This window comes from Myotis yumanensis, unplaced genomic scaffold (assembly GCF_028538775.1).
Source record: "Myotis yumanensis isolate MYYU_CA2020_CCGP unplaced genomic scaffold, mMyoYum1.0.hap1 SCAF_22, whole genome shotgun sequence".
Taxonomy (NCBI): domain Eukaryota; kingdom Metazoa; phylum Chordata; class Mammalia; order Chiroptera; family Vespertilionidae; genus Myotis; species Myotis yumanensis.
In genome coordinates this window covers 13,568,199-13,591,520 of record NW_027223773.1, presented here as the reverse complement: position 1 = coordinate 13,591,520, position 23,322 = coordinate 13,568,199, and the positions used below count along the sequence as shown (strand labels likewise).

Below are 23,322 nucleotides of genomic sequence, written 5' to 3'. Positions count from 1 at the left end.
AAAAGTCAGTATTGTAGCTCTGATTTTAAAAAATACATTTTTTATTTATTTCGGAGAGAGAAAGGGAGAGGAAGAGAAGGATAGAAACATCAATGAGAGCGAAACATCGCTCAGCTGCCTCCTGTACACCTGGATATGTGTCCTGTCCAGGAATCGAACCATAATCTCCCGGTTCACAGGTCGACGCTCAACCACTGAGCCACACCAGCCAGGCTATAGCTCTGGTTTTTCTAAAGTAAGTTTTGGCAAATTGTTCCATTTCTCGGGGTTAAACGTTGCCCACAATTCTGAGTCTGTGTTGTGTCTTGCATGCTTGCCCTGCTGTGTTATTATCGCTAGAAATGCGTATTGATGCCCATGAAGCAAGTTGCTCTGAAGGGCGGAGACCAAAATTGCTGAATGGACCCTTTCCTGAGCTGCCCCGGCGCTGCACGCGTAGAAATGCTCAGTTATCACGTGTGTTGCTGCTGTTGACTCATAAAACTCGGAAAAGTGCTGAGATAATGTAATGAGAGCGCTGAGTAAATGTAAAGATAAATTTTTTATCTGTTCCTAGATTCGTAAGAGTGTGTTGTTTCAAAATAAGTAAATACAAGAATCTCAAAATGGTCTCTGATTCTCCTCGAGGATGAAGGAAAGGCCTCTGGCAAGAAGGCGGATGGAAAACAGGGTCACCGGAGTGTGATTCCCAAAGTCCCTGATCTGCGTTTGTGTGTTTTGAGTCAAATAAAAGGTCACCCCTGTCTAAAGTGCTCACCCCATGCTCTACCCCCATCCCTAACCCCCGTGTGAAAGCATTTTCTATGGAAGGACATTTGGTTTCCAAGGATGTAGCCTTGGCTTTCAAGTAAATGAAAGGGGTTAAATATAGCCTAAGATTAGAAGTCATTTCATCTAAAGATTTAGACTAAGCCTCTAAAATGGCCAGTTAACTGTGACAATGTTACTCTTCAAAGATCTCCAGAAAGAGACATGACAACGGGTTGTCACCAGCCCTCCACAGAACCCTGCCCTGGAAGGGAAACAATGCTAGACAGGACGTTATTGGGGCAACTGACAAAAAACTAGAATGCACAGTGGCTGGCAGATCAGATAAAGTCATCCGTCAATGTTAATTCCACTGAATCTGATACTGTGCTCTGACTACACGAAAGAACATCCTGTTTCCTAGGAAATACACATGAAGTACCCAGGCATAGAGGCTCATGCAGCCCAGATGGCATGGCTCAGTGGTTGAGTGTCAACCCAAGAACCAGGAGGTCACAAGTGCTATTCCTGGTCAGGGCACATGTCCAGGCTGTGGGCTCAATCCCCAGTGGGGGGTGTGCAGAAGGCATTCGATTGATAATTCTCTCTTATCGTTGATGTTTCTCTCTCTCCCTCTCCCTTCCTCTCTGAAATAAATAAAAATACATCCTTCCTATATAATAAAAGGGTAATATGCAAATTGACCCTAAGGGTGGAACGACCAGAACGACCGCTGGACCAATCACTATGAGGCACGCTGACCACCTCTCGGTCCCTTTCCCCGGCCCGCAGACTCCAATTGCCTGATGGTGAACGGGGAACTGGGGGTGGGTGGCGGGGACGCTGGTGGCGCCAGGCCAAGGCCCCCACCCTGCCAGTTGCCCCACACACAGAGGGCGACCTGCGGCAGGGGTGGGGCCGGCGAGCGGGCGGGAACAGCCAACCTCTCGGTTCCTTCCCCCCGCCCTCAGGCACCAATCACCCGATGGATAATGGGGAACCAGGGGTGGGTGATGGCAGGGGGGGCAGGGCCAGCTGCAGGCAGCTGGAGAAGATGGCCCTGATCACAGGCCAAGCCTAGGACCGTACCCGCACACAGATTTCATGCACCAGGTCTCTAGAGTATGTGTGTGTGTGTGTGTGTGTGTGTGTGTATTTTTCCTTTTAAAGGCTCATGCACCTCACTCTCAAATGGTTCAGACAGTCTCTGGACGTCACTGCAGAAGGTGGGGAGTGGTGCCTGGCCTGCATCTGGTGAGGGGCCCCTCTCCTTGCCCCACCCCGGCTCTCACTCTGAGCCTGAGTCCCTCTTCCTGACGTCTCCATAGATAGAAGCGTGGACTGGGGTCGTTGGTCTCAGTGCTGGCCCAGGTTTCTGTCTCCTGCACTCGTTTCCCTGGGGTGGCTGCAGCCATCCTTACAGTGGCTCAGACAGCGGGTAAGACTCCCCATGAGGAAGCAACCACAGGCTTCTTGGAACCCCGGCTGCCACCACGGCCACCACCCACTGCCAGGAGTGCCCAAGGGTCACAGTACCGGTGGGAACAGCCCGGTCCCAGGGGAGAGACAGGTTTGTGACGGCATTTTGACAGTCTTCTCCTTCCCCACCTCTGAACGCCCACTTACTCCGAATCAACCTAAACCTCCCGTTTAATACAAAAACCTCCACATAAAAGAGAATCATAGAAGCAGAGGCAGACCAGACCTCAGAAGTCAACAGACCCACCCCCTCTCCTGACGCAGGGGCACCATTCAGGGAGCTGGGTCACTCCGCCCCTGTGGGGTCCTGCAGAAACCGGAAGCTCCTGTTTTGAAAGATAATTTTGGAAATCAGACCATTGTTGGGTAACTGACTGTTAGAAAGTTCTCCTTTGCAGGCGGCAAAAACTGCCTCCCTGGAAAGGCAGAACGGAGAGCAGGGGCGGAACTTCCTCTTTGGACCTCACTGCGTGCTTGCTGGAGGCACCGGAGAAATCGCTTTGGAGCACGTGAATCATGAAAAATCTCCCTGTGGGCTCCCCTTCTGTCCTCGGGAGCAGCAACATTCCTGTCCCCCGTCTCTCCCAAAATACAGCATCCCAAACACCTGAACACGGTTCATGCTCCCTGTCTTCTCTTGTCCAGACAAAAATCTGGCAATTTCCTAACCGAGCCTCACACTACATGACGTATAAGAGGATTCCTCATTTATAAAAAGGCAAATACAAGATAATTAGTAAAACAGATATGGTCATAGCAACCAGGACCTAGAGGAGACCTCTAACGAGCCAAACAGTAAGTTTACACCCTTCTTGGGGTTGATTCTGAAACTGGATTCGGATGCTGCTGGCCCAGGGTGAGCAGGGAGGCCTGAGTCTTGCATCTCTGTGTGAAGGGGGAGAACAGACCAGCTCCTCAGAAAAGACAAGGTTATTCCCTGTAATGAGGACGGGTGTCTTGTGTAGGACAGGCGTGGACACCAGGGAAATGGAGCCACGTGATGGCTACTCAACATCCTCTATTCAAAATGCACAGCCAGTGTTGAAGCAGAATTAACACAAGTGCCCCTTATAGTAATTTCTGATCACAGCTTGAAGGTGAAAGATCAAGACACAAGCCAGCGTGGGTGATTAAAAGGGTTATGTGGATTTGGTCCAGATATGTAAATACCTTCTTTAGTATTTTCATCTGACTGCAGGATGCGACTGAGAGCCGCTGGATCACATGTTAGCTGTGCTTTAAATTACTGACCCCCAACCACACGCCTCCTCCTCCGGGATTTTGAGCCCTGGAGGGGAGAAGGTTTGAGATTACACTCCTGAAGTGTACAGATCCTAGATTCTTGATTAAGTGGCTTCATAAATTTTGGAGACCAGATAAACATAAGGTAAAGTTAGTATTTTGTTACAAAAATAAGAATCCTAACCAAAGATGTCACAAACCTGCTGATATACAGAACGAGGCCACAGAGGTTCCTCCCCATAAAGCCAGGCTTCCTGCAGGCATGGTGTCCGGAGGGCCGACTGTCACAGTCGTTACTTTTTACAACAATCCTGCGAGGTGAAAACTGTTTCTCAGGTTCTACTGATTCAGAAACTGAAGCTGGGGCTCAGAGGAATTTGCCAGAGGTCACGGAGGCGGAAGTAGCCACGGGAGGACCGAAATGTCAAGCTGTCTGCCTCTAAATGTGTTATTTCGCCCATTGTGTCACCTGGCCCCCCTGGGCCTCAGTGTGGTGAGTACATACAAGGCCACGTAACGGACATATAATGACATAATTACGAAGCTCTGGGGCTTCATCGGGCTGCCCTGTGAGCAAAGTCAGGTCTAGGCTGAAAAAAGATTTAAAAACCAACTTTCCAGAAAAATAGACCCTGATCTGTGGCACTGCCAATTGCCAAGGTGTAAATACTCCCACCGCGGCATAGGCATGAGCTCCGATGACCACTGAGTCTAGAGGACTTGTTCCCAGGTGGTCATCTCCAAGAAAGTCTACTTGCACCTGTAGCTCCTCAGTGACCAGGGAAATTCCACATTTTCCTTACATTGCATTGCCTCCACCAACACCTGCCTTACCTTTTAATTTCACTTCATAATTTGAGCCATTTCTGGAAAAGGAAAGGGAAGGGAGAGAAATGGACTACATATGGACTAATGCAAGTAAATCGAGGTCACAGGAAATCCCATCTCGGAAAGCCGGAGCAACCTTAAAATGCCTCCATAGTGACTTTATCTTCAACACATACCTGTGCCCAGATCTACTGCGTTTGAACCTGATATTGATTACATATGACTGCTCAACACTAAAATCAAACTGCTTACTTTTCTATTAGGTCTGTAATATCTCCGAAATGAATATTTTTTTTAATCTTTGTGTAAGAAGTGGTAGGAGTTGAATAAATGCTTGTTACTATTAGCAATTTCACCTTCTAAGAAAATACCTTAGAGGTATTATTTCTGCCTTTTAAATATAAAAAAAACACTTCTGGTTGGAGATGGTGGGTTAAATACGTGCCTTAGCAATGTTCTTTACTGCAATCCTAATAAGATGACAATAAGAGGTTTTTAAGAGGACACAGGCTCGCAAGGCCAAAGGAAACATGGCAGGAAATAAACGCAGCACCGTTTTGGAAGCTGGAACCAGGATGGTGAGTGCTAAGTCACTTAGATCCAAAAAAGACGAGTCTCAAGCTAGTGATGGGCAAAGCTGCGAACAGCCCAGGTTACACCTCAACACCCCACAAAGGCTCAAGAACTGACGGCACCGGTACCTCGGGAAGTGGGGGTGACAGTGGAGCTGAACCAAGGGGGACTCGCTGGAATCCTGTTTATGAAGCAGTTAGAGCTCTGCCCTTTCTCTGCTCCAGGTGAGTCCACCTCCACCTGGCAGGGGCTAAAGGTTTAGCCTCCAAGAGGATAAAACCCAGAGTCTCTAGACTAGAACCCATTAGGCCAGCGGTTCTCAACCTGTGGGTCGTGACCCCTTTGGCGGTCAAACAACCCTTTCACAGGGGTCACCTAAGACCATCCTGCATATCAGATATTTACATTACAATTCATAACAGTAGCAACATTACAGTGATGAAGTAGCAACGAAAATCATTGTATGGTTGGGTCACAACATGAGGAACTGTATTTAAAGGGCCAGAAGGTTGAGAACCACTGCATTAGGCGAAGTTAGGAGATGGGAACTCATAAAGCAGCAATTCAGCCCAACTTTACATAATAATCTGAGGTCTCCCTGTCTCCTTTCTCTCTGCTCCCAGAAAACTAGAAGCTAACATTTTTTTGGGGTGATCTGAACCCCAAAGAAAAGAGCTAAGGAAATGTTTTAAATGGCTCCTCCAGGTCACCCTACAGGTACGACCCTCCCAGGCCTAACTTACCACCACCCAACTTACCAACACCCAACTTACCAACATCAACTCACCACCACCCAACTTACCAACACCCAACTTACCACCACCCAACTTACCATCATCAACTTACCACCACCCAACTTACCACCACCCAACTTACCAACATCAACTTACCACCATCAACTCACCACCACCCAACTTACCAACACCCAACTTACCAACATCAACTTACCACCATCAACTCACCACCACCCAACTTACCAACACCCAACTTACCAACATCAACTTACCAACACCCAACTTACCAACACCAACTTATCACCACCTAATTTACCAACACCCAACTTACCACCACCCAACTTACCAACATCAACTTACCAACACCCAACTTACCACCACCCAACTTACCAACATCAACTTACCATCACCCAACTTACCAACACCCAACTTACCAACACCCAACTTACCAACACCAAAACCCAACTTACCAACACCCAATTTACCAACACCAACTTATCACCACCCAACTTACCAACACCCAACTTACCACCACCCAACTTACCAACATCAACTTACCACCACCCAACTTACCAACACCCAACTTACCAACACCAAAACCCAACTTACCAACACCCAATTTACCAACACCAACTTATCACCACCCAACTTACCAACACCCAACTTACCAACACCCAACTTACCAACACCAACTTACCACCACCCAACTTACCACCACCCAACTTACCATCACCCAACTTACCAACACCAAAACCCAACTTACCACCACCCAACTTACCACCACCCAACTTACCAACACCCAACTTACCAACACCCAACTTACCAACACCCAACTTACCAACACCAAAACCCAACTTACCACCACCCAACTTACCAACACCCAACTTACCAACACCAACACCCAACTTACCAACACCCAACTTACCATCACCCAACTTACCAACACCAAAACCCAACTTACCAACACCCAACTTACCATCACCCAACTTACCAACACCAAAACCCAACTTACCAACACCGAACTTATCAACACCAAAACCCAACTTACCAACACCCAATTTACCAACACCAACTTACCACCACCCAACTTACCAACACCCAACTTACCAACACCCAACTTACCAACACCCAACTTACCAACACCCAACTTACCAACACCAAAACCCAACTTACCACCACCCAACTTACCAACATCAACTTACCAACACCAAAACCCAACTTACCACCACCCAACTTACCAACACCTAACTTACCAACACCCAACTTATCAACACCAAAACCCAACTTACCAACACCTAACTTACCAACACCCAACTTACCAACACCAAAACCCAACTTACCAACACCTAACTTACCAACACCCAACTTACCAACACCAAAACCCAACTTACCAACACCTAACTTACCAACACCCAACTTACCAACACCAAAACCCAACTTACCAACACCCAACTTACCACCACCCAACTTACCAACATCAACTTACCACCACCCAACTTACCAACACCTAACTTACCAACACCCAACTTACCAACACCAAAACCCAACTTACCAACACCCAATTTACCAACACCAACTTATCACTACCCAACTTACCAACACCCAACTTACCACCACCCAACTTACCAACACCTAATTTACCAACACCCAACTTACCAACACCTAATTTACCAACACCCAACTTACCACCACCCAACTTACCACCACCCAACTTACCACCACCTAATTTACCAACACCCAACTTACCAACACCTAATTTACCAACACCCAACTTACCAACACCCAACTTACCAACACCCAACTTACCAACACCTAACTTACCACCACCTAATTTACCACCACCCAACTTACCAACACCCAACTTATCAACACCCAACTTACCACCACCCAACTTACCACCACCTAATTTACCAACACCCAACTTACCAACACCCAACTTACCAACACCCAACTTACCAACACCCAACTTACCAACACCACCACCCAACTTACCACCACCTAACTTACCACCACCTAATTTACCAACACCCAACTTACCACCACCTAACTTACCACCACCTAATTTACCAACACCCAACTTACCAACACCCAACTTACCAACACCCAACTTACCAACACCCAACTTACCAACACCTAACTTACCAACACCCAACTACCACCAACAACTTACCAACACCCAATTTACCAACACCTAACTTACCACCACCTAACAAAAATAGTTTCAATCTCATGGAACCAATAAAAGGGTTTTAGGTACCCTAATCATTCATTAAGCACACTTTGAGAACTGCTGTAATAGGCAATCTAAAGCTAAATAAATCAATAGTAAATCAAAAACTAAATAAATGGAAAGAATGGCATGATCTGAAGGTAAACATCAGTGAACCTCCGCAGGCAGGAGGCGCCAGCACTCCCAGCGGTGGGCGGTGTCTCCCTTGTCATCTTGGCGAGTGATGGACTCTCACTTACGTGTCAATTGGATTTTGAAAACTAACACAAAAGACAATTTTTAAAAATTTAAACACCCTAAGTAACTGCAGCATTCCTCCAAAATGTAATTTACTGCTTCACATATTCAAGGGATTAGAACAACCCTTCAAAGGATAAACACAATTATGTACACTAAGCTTGAAATATAATCCCATTTTTAATATAGACAGAAGGTAAGCGATAGCTCTTTGTCAGCCAATTCCTGCAATAAAGGATAAATTATAACCTTTCCCGTGAAGCCAGGAGAGCTGAGTGTGTGTGCACGTGTGAGTGTGTATGTGTGTGCATGTGAGTGTGTGCACACATGTGCGGTGCACATGTGCGTACATGTGTGCATGTGAATGTGTGCACGTGTGCATGTTGAGTGTGTGCATGTGTGTGCATGTGAGTGTGTGCACGTGTGAGTGTGTATGCATGTGAGTGAGTGTGCATGAAGTAGACTTCTGTGAAATCTTGAATGATCAAGCCCCAGATGTGACAGGAACTGAACTTCCTCCTCTCATCCGAGCAAGAATGCATCCCTGGATACGCTTTCTTGCAGACTGTAAGCCTAACTCCAGCGGCAGCTCCACCAGTCCAAGGGCCGCTGCCCACCGCTCCAGGTCACCTCAGAAGAGACGGGCACGTACGCGATGCGGGCACACTTCAAGCCCAAAGTGGCTTTCCTGTGCGCAGGCCCGAAGTTCAGAACCAACCCCTGGATCTCACATCCCCCCCTCCCAGACAGTCGCACCTGGAGCAGCACTCCTGGTAGAAACCGAACCCTAGACGGACGGAACTGAAGGTCAGGCTCCCAGCAGTGAAGGAGGGAGCGAGAGGAGGCCCGTCCTCTGCCCGTGAGGCAGTCTCGGCATCACCCCACCAAGACGACAGCTCGCTCCTCACGGGAGGCAGGCGGCAGGTGTGGCCGGAACCCGGACCCGCTCAGTCACGCCCTTCGTGGTGGAAATACATCGGACCAGGTTCATTAACACCGTCGTTATCTCAGCAGTTCTCAGACCCGGTGGTCAATGCGAACAGCGTCACATGTGCAAGACACAAGGAAAAAGAGCAAATCTGTGCCCATCGGGACTGTGACATCTCTGGGACTGTGACTGGGCGTTGAAAGCAGCTGTTTGTTTGTTTTTAATTAATAATTAAAGGTGCATAATTCTATTAGTCATTTTAGTCTCATTTTCAAAGAAAAAAATCTTTCAAATCTATTTCATATATTTTTCTACTCCTTCACAAAGTATCAACCCAGAAAGAGAGTTATTATGTAAATCTTGGAGAGTGGTTTTCTTATAGTATCACAAAACCACCAAAAGGCTCAGAGCGTGGGCCTTTCTCCTGTAAGACTGCATCTCACCAAATACCGAGAGTGAACTTTATGTGCGAGGGTCCACGTCACGACTAGAAACGCCTCCGGTCTCATGACATGAGCAGCAAAGGGCCACCAGGGAGAGAGGTGTGGCTCCTTAACTCCAGGCTTCAAAATGACCTATTCTGCCTCAAAAACAGAAGAACAGATTCAACCAAAGTTGGTAACGGCAGCCCAGGGCCCTGGCCACTTCCTGCGGGAATGACCCGAGGCCGAGTGGGGCAGAAGAGGAGAAAGTGGAACCTGAACTTGGTCTTTGACGCCTCCCCTTCTGCCTGGTCTGCACGGGTCCACACCAAGGCCAGGTCCCTAGAGGAGGTGGCGGGCAGTCCTGCCTGCTGCTAGCACCGTGCGTGCCAGGGAGGCTGGGAGATATTGTTAAAGGAGGAATCGTGCCCGGCCAGCGTGGCTCAGGGGTTGAGCATTAACCTATGAACCAGGAGGTCACGGTTCGATTCCCAGTCAGGGCCCATGCTCGGGTTGTGGGCTCGATCCCCAGTAGGGGACGTGCAGGAGGCAGCCAATCCATGATTCTCTCTCATCATTGATGTTTCTCCCTCTCTCTCTCCCTCTCCCTTCCTCTCTGAAATCAATAAAAATATTTTTTTAAGGTGGAATCAAGAGCTAGACTGGGTAACACATCCTCTACTTCAGCCATTGGTACAAGACTTACTATTATTTCTGGATTACTGCTCAGATAAAAGTCCATCTAAGTCATAGTCACGAAACAACCCCCAGTGAGCTGCATTTTCCCTGATCCCTGGATGGAACGCATCCCTGGCTCCCACCCTATTTCCCCCCAGCATGGCATCTGTGCGTCTGTCCTGGCACTGACCCCAGTCTGTCCTGCATGGGGCTAAGCCTCACTCATCTGGACTTCCCACCCCTGACACCTGGCATATGGTGGGTGTCTGAAAACACTGACTGAATGAGCTTCTCCGACTGAACTCCTTCTCCTCCCAGGTCAGAGAGACCGAATGAGTGGGGACATCTCATAGGCCAAGCTGAGGAAGTCACCCATCACTCAGCTCATCAATGGGCAGCTCAAGAAGGAGGCTGTTCAAAGGCAGACACGGTGCTCACGCGGGTCTCACAGCCAGGTCAGCGGGTCCCTGTGACCCTGCGGTGTTTGGGGACACCGAGAGCAGGGTGGGGGCGGGGCAGGCAAGCATCTTCCGCTTTGGGTGGTCGAAGGTTAGTGCTCCGTAGCTGCAACGTGCTGGGCAGCAGGAGCCCTGAGCCCTCTGCCAGCAGCGTGGGCCACAGCTGTGCCCTCCATCAAGGGCACAGGGTCACTACCACCCACCTGCACACACACCCCCGGGTGCCCTCCGCACCCCACGCCCACACAGCAGCTCAGGAAAGGAGAGAGGCGTCGACCGCGCTTCACTGGCTCCGACACTGACACTCTGACAACAGGCAAAGTCCCCCTCAGGCCTAACGCCCGAGCTCTGTGTCGCCAGGGACCCGACAGCGCCTGGCTCAGCCGTTGGCTGCGCAGATGAATACATGGAGGGCCGTCTCCAGGGCGGTCACAGCACAGTCACTGCTTCCCACGTCTAGGCACTGACCAGACCGCGACAGAGGAGAAAACATGGAGCCAGCGCCCAAAGGCCTGAGTCCTGAAGAACTAGCTGCACGAGCCTCTCTTACCCACCTAGCCTCACCCACACCCGCCTCGCCCACCTCTCCCACGCCCACCTCACCCACGCCCACCTCACCCACACCCACCACGCCCACCTCACCCACACCCACCACGCCCACCTCACCCACACCCACCACGCCCACCTCACCCACGCCCACCTCACCCACGCCCACCACGCCCACCTCACCCACACCCACCACGCCCACCTCACCCACACCCACCACGCCCACCTCACCCACACCCACCACGCCCACCTCTCCCACGCCCATCTGCCCCACCTCGCCCACTTCTCCCACACCCTCCTCGCCCACCTCTCCCACGCCCACCTCTCCCACGCCCACCTCTCCCACGCCTCGCCCACCTCTCCCACACCCACCACGCCCACCTCACCCTCACCCATCTGTCCCACATCCACCACGCCCACCTCACCCTCACCCACCTCACCCCCACCCACCTCACCCTCACCCACCTCACCCACTCCCTCCTCACCCACCTCTCCCATGCCCACCTCTCCCACGCCCACCTCTCCCACACCCACCTCACCCTCACCCATCTGTCCCACATCCACCATGCCCACCTCACCCCCACCCACCTCACCCTCACCCACCTCACCCACTCCCACCTCACCTATACCCACCTCACCCTCACCCACCTCACCCACACCCATCTGTCCCACCTCGCCCACCTCTCCCACACCCACCACGCCCACCTCACCCTCACCCATCTGTCCCACATGCACCACGCCCAACTCACCCTCACTCACCTCACCCCCACCCACCTCACCCTCACCCACCTCACCCACTCCCACCTCACCCTCACCCACCTCACCCCCACCCACCTCACCCTCACCCACCTCACCCACTCCCTCCTCACCCACCTCTCCCATGCCCACCTCTCCCACACCCACCTCACCCACACCCATCTGTCCCACCTCGCCCACCTCTCCCACCTCACCCTCACCCATCTGTCCCACCTCGCCCACCTCTCCCACACCCACCACGCCCACCTCACCCTCACCCACCTCACCTATACCCACCTCACCCTCACCTACCTCCTGTACACAGTGCAGCCTCGCCTCTAACCCTCTGACCCTCAGCACGTCTGCCTCTGGACCTGAGGGCCCCGCAGACAGCCGCGCCCACGCGTTCAATCCCGAGCCTCCTGGGAGCCTGGCTGTTCCCTCAGGGAGTAGAGGGCATGGGCCCCAGCCTGAGGCAGCCGTGCCTCCCTGGGCACCTGCCGCCCATCGAAGTCGCCGTCCAGAGAAAGTGCAATCTGTCCTGGGAGGGCAAGCAACCTGCTGTCTGCACCAGACACGCCAACCCCCACCTCGCTGGCTGGCTCAGTGCCCTGGGGCTGAGGCCGCCGGGCGGGGCCTGCAGGAGCTGCGTTCCATACACTCATCACAGCCGATCGCGACACACGGAGCTGCCTCCACCTCCTGGGTCCCGGCCCCCTAGGCCCAGGGTCTGCGTGCCGCCCAGGGGTGTGTCCCTCGCCTGCAAATGTACTTTGGCTACAGGAAGGGCAGACGGCCACACTCTACACCCTGAAGTAGCCCAGGTGCCCGTTCTGTAGAATTTCTCAGTCTGGGATGTCATGATGTCATTTTGCAAGTGTGTGTGTGTGTGTGTGTGTGTGTGTGTGTAACTTCACTTAAAGCCAGTGCTTAGAACTCAAAACAATATTTTAGAGTGAATGGGTTTAATCCTCCCAGTACTCTTACTATCTACTTGGGACACTGATACTAGAGCAGAGGATACTGAAGTTTTGTGTGCTCAAATGTGACCACCCGAGCCCAGCCGGCGTGGCTCAGTGGTGGAGCATCAACCTGTGAACTGGGAAGTCAGGGTTCGATTCCCGGTTGGGGCACATGCCTGGGTTGGGGGCTCGATTCCCAGTGGGGGGCATGCAGGAGGCAGCCGGTCCATGATTCTCTCATCATGGATGTTCCTGTCTCTCTCATTCTCCCTTCCTCTCTGATGTGATGAATATCCAAGTGGCCCTGGGCAGGAAAATGGTTCCCCACCCCGATCTAGAGAATCTCCTCTGACCAGCCCTCGAAAGCTGTGATCCCTGACCCTGGCGGCTCCACCAAGACCTGGGCCCAGCCCCTGACATTCTGATGGAGTAGGTCTGGGTGTGGCTTAGGCACTGGCCTTTCCTTTTTATTTTTTTAATTTTTATTGATTTCAGAGAGGAAGGGAGAGGGAGAGAGATAGAAACATCAATGATGAGAGAGAATCATCAACTGGCTGCCTCCTACACACCCCACACTGGGGACTGAGCCGACAACCCAGGTATGTGTCCTTGACCAGAATCAAACCCAGGACCCTTCAGTCCACAGGCTGACGCTCCATCCACTGAGTGACACCAGCCAGGGCCACTGGTATTTCCTTAACGCTCCCAAGTAACTGGTGTGCACCCGAGGGTGAGGATTCCTGCTGCCTGGCAAGGGAAAGCCCATGACCCCGCTCCAAAACCCCCAGTGCCCGCCTCCTGCCGACCAGCTTCAAACGTGATCCCGCTAACACATTTTGCTCCACAATTTCCCAGCGCTTTCCATGCACCGGATCCTCGCGATGGTGACGTGATCGGGGCGGTTCTAGGAAAGACCATGCCCCAGGTCAGAAGAGCCTGCAGGGAGGATGAGCTTACTTCCGCACACGTTCAAGTCCCTCTGCGCCGCCCTCCCCCCGCACCCCCTCACGCGGAGTGCTTTCTGCGGTTCCCACAGCATGAGCCTTACATGGCGCTAACTGCTAGCTACAGTGGAGAGGGCTGCGGCCTGCGTGTTATGATGCTGTGACAAGAGGGAAGTCTGAGACCACGGAAAGCCGGCGTGTAGGGAGTCACCCCTTATTCTGTGGAGGCGCCCAAATGAAATGATCAGACTTGCTAACGTGCTGTCTGACCCACAGGGCCGTGCCGGGCGGGATGCACAGCCCGGTCCTGGCCACACCGCAGGTTCTGCAGCACCTCCTCGGGCCGCAACCCTCACCCAGCGTCTCCCGCCCAGCTGTTCAGCTACCAATGCCTGCCAGGGGCCTCGGACAGGTCGCAAGTCCGAGTGGGTCAGAGGGCTGTTCAGGGGGCTCAAGAGAGACGCCAATTCCTTGACGTTTCCAGCGTCCAGAGCAGGGATGGGGAACGTCCAGGCCAAGGGCCACATAAGGCCAGCAAACTCATGTGGCCTGGCCCTGCCAAGGCATTAGGGGTGAGTGGATTTAACCTTTGACCAAATACAGCAGGCTCATTTCTAAGCTGATAATGTGGTATGGCCCTCGAATGATGTGATAAATATCCAAATGGCCCTGGGCAGGAAAAAGGTTCCCCACCCCTGGTGGACAGGCCGCCTTCACCCCTTGGCTGCTGGCCCCATCCTCCAGCTTCAGAGCCAGCAGCGTGGCCTCTTGCCCTTTTCTGCTCTCTGCCTTCATGCTCACACTGCCTCTCTGACCTCCCCACCTCCCTCGTATAAGGGCCTTCATGGTTGTATCAGACCCACCAGGATAACCCAGAATGGTCTCCCCATCTCCAAGTCCTCAACTTAATCACACCTGCCAAACACTCCCTGACAATGCACAGGGGGTCAGGACAGGAATGTCTGGGGGGGCCTCGTTCAGCCTCCCACACCAGGGCAACGGCCAGAGAAACACTTTCTGACATTTCCTGATGACGTTTGTGGGTTCCCTTCCGACCGTGGCCCTGCCTCGGGGATGTGACAGCCCCTTTGGAATTCCACCGCAGCAGCACTTCCTTGAGAAGTCCTCTGTCTGCGACCAAATACACAACCGATTCCTTTTCTTGAGCCCATGGTTTGTCATGAAGCATGAGGATAAATAACTCCCTTGACCTTCTATAAACAGGACAAAACAAAACCCATGATGCTAAAAAAAAAGGCCTTCTGATGTCACATCTGCAGACTGGGACATCTCCTGCCCTGGCTGGGCAGAAGCAGCGCTGAGGGGGCAGCAGACGGACACACCGGGGCCTGAAGCGGACAGACGGCCGAGCAAAGGACGTGAATGGGAATTTTCCGCTCCTGGCCTTGCTCCTCCTCCACACGTGGCTCAGCCAGGACAGCGCACAGGGGCACCGTGGGCCTTGGACATCGGCTGCTTCTGGGCTCCGTGAGTCCATCACAAACAAGGGCTCTGAGTCCGGAGCACGAGCTGCCTCCCTGAAGCTCGCCTGTCTTTCCAGCACTAGGAGGTCCTCCAGAAACAGAGCCAGCACTTGCCCAGCTGGTGTGGCTCAGTGGTTGAACGTTGACCTATGAACCAGGAGGTCACAGTTCAATTCCCAATCAGGGCATATGTCCAGGTTTCGAGCTCGATCTCCAGTGTGGGGCGTGCAGGAGGCAGCTGATCAGTGATTCTCTCTCATCATTGATGTTCCTCTCTCTCCCTCTCCCTTCCTCTTTGAAATAAATAAAACTATTTTTTTTAAATAAAGAGGCAGCACCATGTCCCCCCCCAGGCCTCCGACCTCTGCAGAGCAAGGCCTGGTCCTGCGGAGGCCCCACGGCTTAGCAAACTTGGGTGGCTTCTGGTTGGTGCTGCCGCCGTGTCCCTCTTGCTCACACATCTTGAAGAGTAACTTCCCCTAATGCCCGTGCTTTCTAGACACAATGCATTTCTAAAGATGTAATAGAGACACTCCCTCCCTGACTTCAGCCGGAGTTCAGTCTAGCATTTCCTGGACCATGGGTTCCCACAGGTGCTTGGTGAGAAAGCAGGGTCATTTTTACCAAAGCTGCTTCCCTCGCTCGAGGAATGCACGCTGAATGCTCCATATGGATTTGTGATTCACGACTAATCTAACATCTTCTTGAATTTTCTGGATAAGGTCAATTTATCAAAACCCTAAGAAATAAAGTACTTCTACCCTTTCAAATCTCCCTGGATTGAGTGTGGCATCAAAATTCTATTCATTGCAACCAAGGACTTAATGAGTATTGGCAAGGATATTTTGGGTTAAAGATTTTTGGATTTCCACCAAAAATCTAAGGGTCCGAATAGATTTTTTTGGCCTGCAATTTTTCCCCCAAATCTAGGGCCCATCGTAAGAAACACCTTTCACGTTTCCCTGAGACTGAAGTTTTCTCTAACGAGCACACAGTTTTACACATTTAGCTGCTGGGAGGGACATGAGAATAAAATGGACCCCTGTCCTCAGTGAGCCTGTGATCCAGCAGAAGAGACTAAACCAAGATTCAGGAAGCTGAACAAAAGAAACTTCCTCTCTCTCAGTCTCGGGGTTCTCCTCTAGCGAAACCCGGGGGTTGAAATAGGCAATCCACATCGGTATCCCTGCCTTATACTTTATAAAAGTTTCATTTTTTTCTTAATTGCCCTCCACAATAGTCGTACAAGGTAGGGATTTCATAGGAAGAAAACAGACTAAGATGTTAAGCTACTAAACTATGGTTCTACAACTGGCAAGGACGTGGACTTGAACGAGGCACCCACTCCTCCTCCATCCTACAGGAGTGGATGCTGTCATTCTGTGACTCTGGAACCTTCTATGATGCTGAGTGTTATGTATACAGTCTTTCCTGCAGTTTGTTTACTGTAATGAATGGAAAGCAGGCAAAAGCAACTGCCCTTCAAAACCAGTTAATGTATGGCTGACTACAAGGAACTAATCAGTCAAAACTCATGAAGACCATGAAGGTTCTAGAGCAGTGATGGCGAACCTTTTGAGCTCAGCGTGTCAGCATTTTGAAAAACCCTAACTTAACTCTGGTGCCGTGTCACATAGAAATTTTTTGATATTTGCAACCATAGTAAAACAAAGACTTATATTCTTGATATTTATTTTATATATTTAAATGCCATTTAACAAAGAAAAATCTACCAAAAAAATGAGTTCGCGTGTCACCTCTGACACGCGTGTCATAGGCTCGCCATCACTGTTCAAGAGCAAGCATGTCAAACTCGCGGCCCGCGGGCCACATGCCTCGTTTATTTGGCCCTTGTTAGCCTTTGAGTTTGGCATGCTTGTTCTAAGCCTTTTCTGCTTTCATGTTTGCACAGACTGTGGCAGATGTCTGCAAGCTCACAGAAGGAAGTCTTTCTTCTGAAGCTGATCACAGATGGTTGCCCGGTGCTGTGGGTAACGGGGTTTGATGGATCTGAGAGCCTCCTGTCGCCCGCACACAGGTTCCCCTGCTTTCCTTCCGCTTCTCAGGCCCCAGGCTGTGAGTGAGGAGCAGCACCCCAGCAGTGACAGAGCCTGGGTGCCTCTCTGCCCAGGACCGGCCCTGGCACCGCCCCAGCGGGCCAGCTGCTCCGTGGAAGGAGGCGGAGTGGAGTGAGCAGGAAAAGTGAGGTCACCCTCAGAGCAGTCAACCATCTCTGCCAGGCGGGCCAGACGGTGAACTACACAGAATTTACTGCAGGGAGATGTCCCCAGCAGGAGACACGCAGTCTGGCCTGGCCCGGAGCCCGGGCCGCAGGGCACCAGGAGGACAGCCGTGCCACGGGGACGCTGACTCCCAGCCAGGCACCGAGTCGCTTTATCCCAGAGAGAGTTCCTCCCCGAGCTTGAGCTATTGCTCGAGGGAAATGCATGAATCGGGCTGCTCTGGGGTTGGCCGGAAGCCATCAGATCCGCCCAGGACAATCTCAGGTTGGTGGCTGGCGGGAATGCTTTTTGCAGCCGGCTTTAGGCCACAGCCGCCCACCCTTGCCCCACGGGAGGAACTGGGAGCCCTTCTGTGTGTCCTCCAGTGGCCTGGGCATCTCTCCGCCTTTGCCCTGACCTCGCTGGCTTATCACAGGAGGCTCAGCTGCCTCCTCCCCTGAGGACCACAGGGCAGGAACCTGAGTTTCCAGCCCCAAGCAGGAGCCCCGCCCAACACCTAGCACAGCGCCTGGCACTCGGTTAGAGCTCAGTAAACATCTGTTACCGCTCAGGAAACTCCTTCTCATCGGTGCTGGAGAAGAAGAGGAGGGACAGAGAGCATCATTGCCCAAGTAACAGAAATGTGCCACCACCCAGGTCTTCCTTTTAGGCAGCATCTCCAGCTATTCCCCCACCTCACACTAGCCTTCCAACACCTGGAATGTTTTACATGAAAGCGCCACTTCTGGGTCCTCTGTCTGTGCTCATCTGCGCTGGGCAGCAGCCGAGCCTTCTAACCAGCACCTGGCTCATGTTACCAGTGCTTCGGGCCGGGAGGGTGAAGTGGGAGTCATCCCTGGAGCGGGATCATGTGACAAGCACAACCCGAGACACGTTGGAAATCCGACGTGGGTAGAAGGATGTGCACCAGACCGTTTTACGTAGAGCAGCAAGACCCTGCACTCTACAAACTGATGCCTGGTCACATAAATCAGGCCACAGTCACAGAATGGATAGAATTCATATAATGGAATATTGTGCTACCTTTAGATCGTATTTTAGAAAAATAGAGGACGCCCTGGGAAAATGCACGCAGTATATCCAGCAAAAAGCAGATCACAGAATGGGACGTGGTCACTATTTTACCCATTGTGGGTATACAGAGGACTTGGAGGAAATAGCCCCAAATGTTACACCATCTATTTCTGGGGGATGTTGATTTTTAAAGTCTTATTTGAACTTTTTCTATATTTTTTTATTTTGTTGTACCACAGACATGGGTTACTTTTTGTCATTTTCAAAACAGCCTGTTTTGAAATTACAAACGGAAGAGGCATGTTATTCACCAACTTGGGAAGAAGCTCTTCTGCTCCTGCCCTCGACGGTCAAGTTCAAGCTCTCGACCGCGAAGCCACCCAGGGTGCCACTGGCTCCTCGTTATACTCATCCCCACAGCCCAGGAAGTTCTGCCCGAAAGTGAAGTGGCAGCCGGGCCCCTGCAGGTCAAAATAGGAGCCCTTTTATTTGGGGTGCGTGTCTGCAAAGGAGCCACCCCGGAAACGCTGTGGGCAGCAGGTAGCTCTGGGGGCGCCGGGAGCAGCCATGTAGGGGAACCCCTTCTTCTCGGCAGGAGAGAGCTGGTCTTGCTTCTGTCACTAACTGTGGCCACAGGCCATTCAACTTCAAATTCAAACGAAAAGCTGACATCTGCCCGGCCCCCCTGGTAGGCCTGTTTTAGGGTTCAACACAATCCTGGGTGCGCTGTATGCTGCAAGCTACGAACCCCCAGTGAATCAATGTCTGCCCGCCCAAGAATGTGTACTTCCTAAGATAATGATCCATGCTCCCAATTTTTTTTTTTTTTTTGCAAGAAATCACGAGAAGCGATTTATATTCCCTCTCGCACTCTAGAAAAGCTACCAGGAAGTTCATCGGCCACGGTGAACTCATGTATGTTTCCCTGTACCTGTGCCCCGTGAACAAAAACGACACTCTGTGTCCACTCAACTTGCTGCTTGCTTCTCTTGGGCACATGGACGGACTGACTCTCCCAGGCTCCCCGGAAGGAAGGTGGAGCCAGAGCCTGGACTCTTGCCACTGGAATGTGGATGGACGTTAACGACACCCTTCCAGGCTGGGCCCCCAGCCTCCCTGTGAGATCCTCCACACTCCCTCTTCCCTGCTTGCTGCTTCATATTCCGGGTGCATTTTCCCATGCCATTATCTATTTTGCTGAAATGCGATGTCTAATGGTAGCGTAATATTCCATTATATAAGTACTACCCATTACAGGAATGGGTCCTAATTTATGTGAACAGGCAACAATTTGCAGAGTTTAGGGTTTTGCTGTTCTACGTAAAATGGTCTGGTGCATACCCTTCTACCCAGGTCCTGGCTGGTTGTGTGAGATCTGGCGGAAGGCACTGAGGCCCCGAGGCCCCTGCAACATGTTGGCATGTTAGGTAGGGGAGCCTGAGTCCCTACATCTCAGTGGAAGGCCACCCCCCAAACACCAATACAACAGAGATATGAGAAATACATACCCCGAGCTCATCTGTTACACCAGTTATCTTCCCTGACTGATACACTGCATGACCCGGGGCACCTCCCACTCCACAGTTGACAGTCAATGCATTCGCAGGGGACAAAGGGAACAAATACGGTAAACCCAACCCTCGTCCAACAGAAAACTCAGCCAAGGAAAATTAAGAGAATCTGTTTAGATTCCTTGGGAGATTTAAGACCTGCTCTCTTATTCCTATAGGAAAACTTGGGAGTGTGTGCTAACTTCAACAACTGAGAAAAGATAATGACCAAAGTGGAAACCCGTGTGGTAACCTCACAGCAAACAGCAAAGGGTTATGGTCCCTCAGGTGGGAGAGGTTGGGAAGGGAGTCTACACCTCCTGTAGACACTGTGGACAATGGAAGCAGAGTGTTATTGTGGGTCAGTGGCTTCTCACATGTCTTATCCGTGGTTAGCAATATCCACAGGGGCCACGTGAAGCATCAAGCTCTGAGCTGGGCAGTTTCCAGAAGCACGAGAGTGGAGAAAGGCAGCATCACCTGCCCGCTTCTCTGCTTTGACTCCAACCAGCCCTGCTCTGCCTTGCTCAGGGGCTACTCACCTGGTAGGGGTACAGGGTGACCCCGTTGGTTCTTGACAGGGACCAGGTGCCATCCAGGTACTGGTGAGCCTGGATGGCCACGGCGTTGAGGATGTTCCCGTTGCTGGGGCTGGTGGCCATCTGGAGGCTGACCTTGGCCTGATGGGTGGGGGACACACTCTTCTTCTCGGCCCCATTGCTGACGCCGAGGCTGTTGGGTTTGCCGTTGTGCTTGTTGGTGACGAAGGCCGCGTAGTTGGAGGAGGCGTAGGAGGCGGGCACGAAGGCCCAGTCCCGGGGCGGCTGCAGCCCGCCCCCGTGCCGGGACCCCCCCAGTGCGGGGATGCTGGGCAGGGGTGGGGGCGAGCCGGGGGAGCCGTCGAAGTGCTCGCTGCCCGCTGCCTGCTCCAAGGTCAGCACCATCTGGATGGCCTCCTGCTTCAGCTGGTTCAGGTGCGTCGCACAAATGTCACAGCGGTTGTCCCTGTCATTCCAGGCCTTCCGGGTGGTGTTGGGGACCTGCAGCTTGTCGTGGATGACAGCCGAGAAGGCCGGGTCCTGTGGAACACACAAGCAGAACCAAGGGGAGCCTGGTGAGCACTCTTCAGATGCCGGTTTACATACACTAAGTCCTAGAGCAGCGGTTCTCAACCTTCCTAATGCCGCGACCCTTTAATACAGTTCCTCATGTTGTGGTGACCCCCAACCATAAAATTATTTTCATTGCTACTTCATAACTGTAATGTTGCTACTGTTATGAATCGTCATGTAAATATCTGATATGCAGGATGGTCTTAGGCGACCCCTGTGAAAGGGTCGTTTGACCCCCAAAGGGTCGCGACTCACAGGTTGAGAACCGCTGTCCTAGAGTTACTCAAAGCGCTGGATTGACATCCCACAGAAATGAGCACAGGAATGAGGCAGAAGAGTCCTTAGGTGACAAGCACATTTCACAAACGCAAGGTTTTTATAGCGGAGACTTAAGAAATTCTTAAAAATGAAAGATTTCTAAGCACCCTCCTTGCCAGGCCAGTCAATACATTCCAGGTTCTTCTCCTTGTGCCTGAAGGATTATGACCGCACCTGGGTCCCCGCACCGTGTCGCTAGGAGGCACGGGTGTTAGTCCAGGCGCAGCGGGCTGAGCACAGTCCTTCTGGACAAGTGCCCTGTGACCCGGCGCCTGGGAACCATGGGAAGCTGGTAAGGAATGGAGGTGCTGCCTGTGACCCCGAGCAGAGATTCTGTTCCAGGAAAACCGCGGCCTCCTGAGCACCGTGTGCCACGTGCCACTGAAAGAAAACCACACTCAACCGAGTCTGGCCCGAGACCCAGCCAGCTCCAGCGGCCAGCCAACCTCGCAGACTCACTCTGCTGACCTCTGGCCCGTGGCAAGCTGGCCGTGCCTGATTCCGAATCCTGATATCCTGATCAATCAGAAGAAAACTATCCCCTTGATAAACAGCCCAAGTTAATGTCCCCACGAAGTTCATCTAAAACTACTGTTAAAAACTCTTTAGCGCACAAGCCCTGACCTAAGAGAAATCAGGAAATTACTGAGGACACTTTCTTTCACTTCCTTTGCTTTAATTTTTCCAGGAAGGCAGGATTGCACAGAGAACTAAGCAGCAGGTGTGGTAACTGGGTATCAAAACATGTGGGGTCGTCGGGTCCAGCTCCAGTTCTGCCACGAATTAGCTGTGTGACCCTGGACAACTGCCTTAGCCTCCCGGAACCTGTCATCAATCACACATACCTTTGTCGTCAGGCCCTTCCGGCTCCATTTGTAGGGAAACCGGGACAGAAGAATACCGTGTCCACCTATGTGGACAGAGCAACCCGGCCATATCTGGGGCCTGGTTGAACTTTTGAGATTCAACAATTGTTGCAAATAACTGATAAGGCTTCTCTCGAGGCCTATCTTCCTCAAGGACCCAGGAGAAAACCTGCCTTTCTGAAACCTGCTGTCAGCCATCAGGGCCGAGCGGGGCTGGGTGAGCTGAGGATGAGGGCGGGGGCGGGGGTCACCAGGGCGGCAGGAAGCTCAGCAGCGGGAGGGCCGTTCTTCATTACGATCCATCTTGATTACAGTCCCCAGCATCTTGTTTTCCTTGTTTCACTACCCCGAACAGCCCCTCAGCGTGCACTGATTAATTGATTAATAAATCAAGAGGCCTCTTTACCCAGCAGCAGCGAGAAGTGACTCCGGAGGTAGAAACTCGAGACAGTCAGATGGAACAATGGGGAGCAAGAGGAGGTCAAGGTCGATCAGGTCTGGCTGACAAAGTGACGCAGACCAAGGAGACCTGCCCGCGGGGTCCGTCTCAATGCCTGTGCTCTGTCCACAGTCTCAAAGGGCAACTCGGGGGCCCTTCTGGACCATCCCAGAGCAGACTGTCCCCTCCGCCTCCAGATGAGGACACTGAGCTCCAAAGGGTTCAGAGCTTGGACAACGCCCAGACCTCTTGGCCACGAGTCCACAACATTTCACTTCAAGAGCCCAAGAGCGGTATTCATCAACGGACTCACATTTTTTACACCAACATTTTCTCCCCATTCATCTGGGAAATGGTCATTTGTCCAAAAGGAATTTATTTGGGCCCCCATATGGGTCGAGATATAGCCTCTTACTTTTCTTCACATAACATTACATAATGAGAATCTTCCCGTATCAGCAAATGTCATTTGAAAATGTGGTTTTTAGTGACCACGTGGTGTTCATCCTTTAGGTGTCTCATAATTCATTTATTCACTTCCACCTTCCACCAT

General features: G+C 51.8%; 1 protein-coding gene across 1 annotated transcript in view; it reads right to left on the bottom strand.

Moving 5' to 3' along the window:
• LOC138999351 (kinesin-like protein KIF26B) overlaps window positions 1-23,322 on the bottom strand; it is a 230,501-nt gene extending 207,179 nt beyond the window's left edge. Inside the window, exons 1-3 of the mRNA XM_070401463.1 lie at window positions 23,313-23,322; window positions 22,310-22,374; window positions 20,577-21,113 (exon numbers count right to left, since the gene is read on the bottom strand). Coding sequence (XP_070257564.1) covers window positions 20,577-21,113; window positions 22,310-22,374; window positions 23,313-23,322 — 612 coding nt within the window. The remainder of the gene's footprint in view (window positions 1-20,576; window positions 21,114-22,309; window positions 22,375-23,312) is intronic.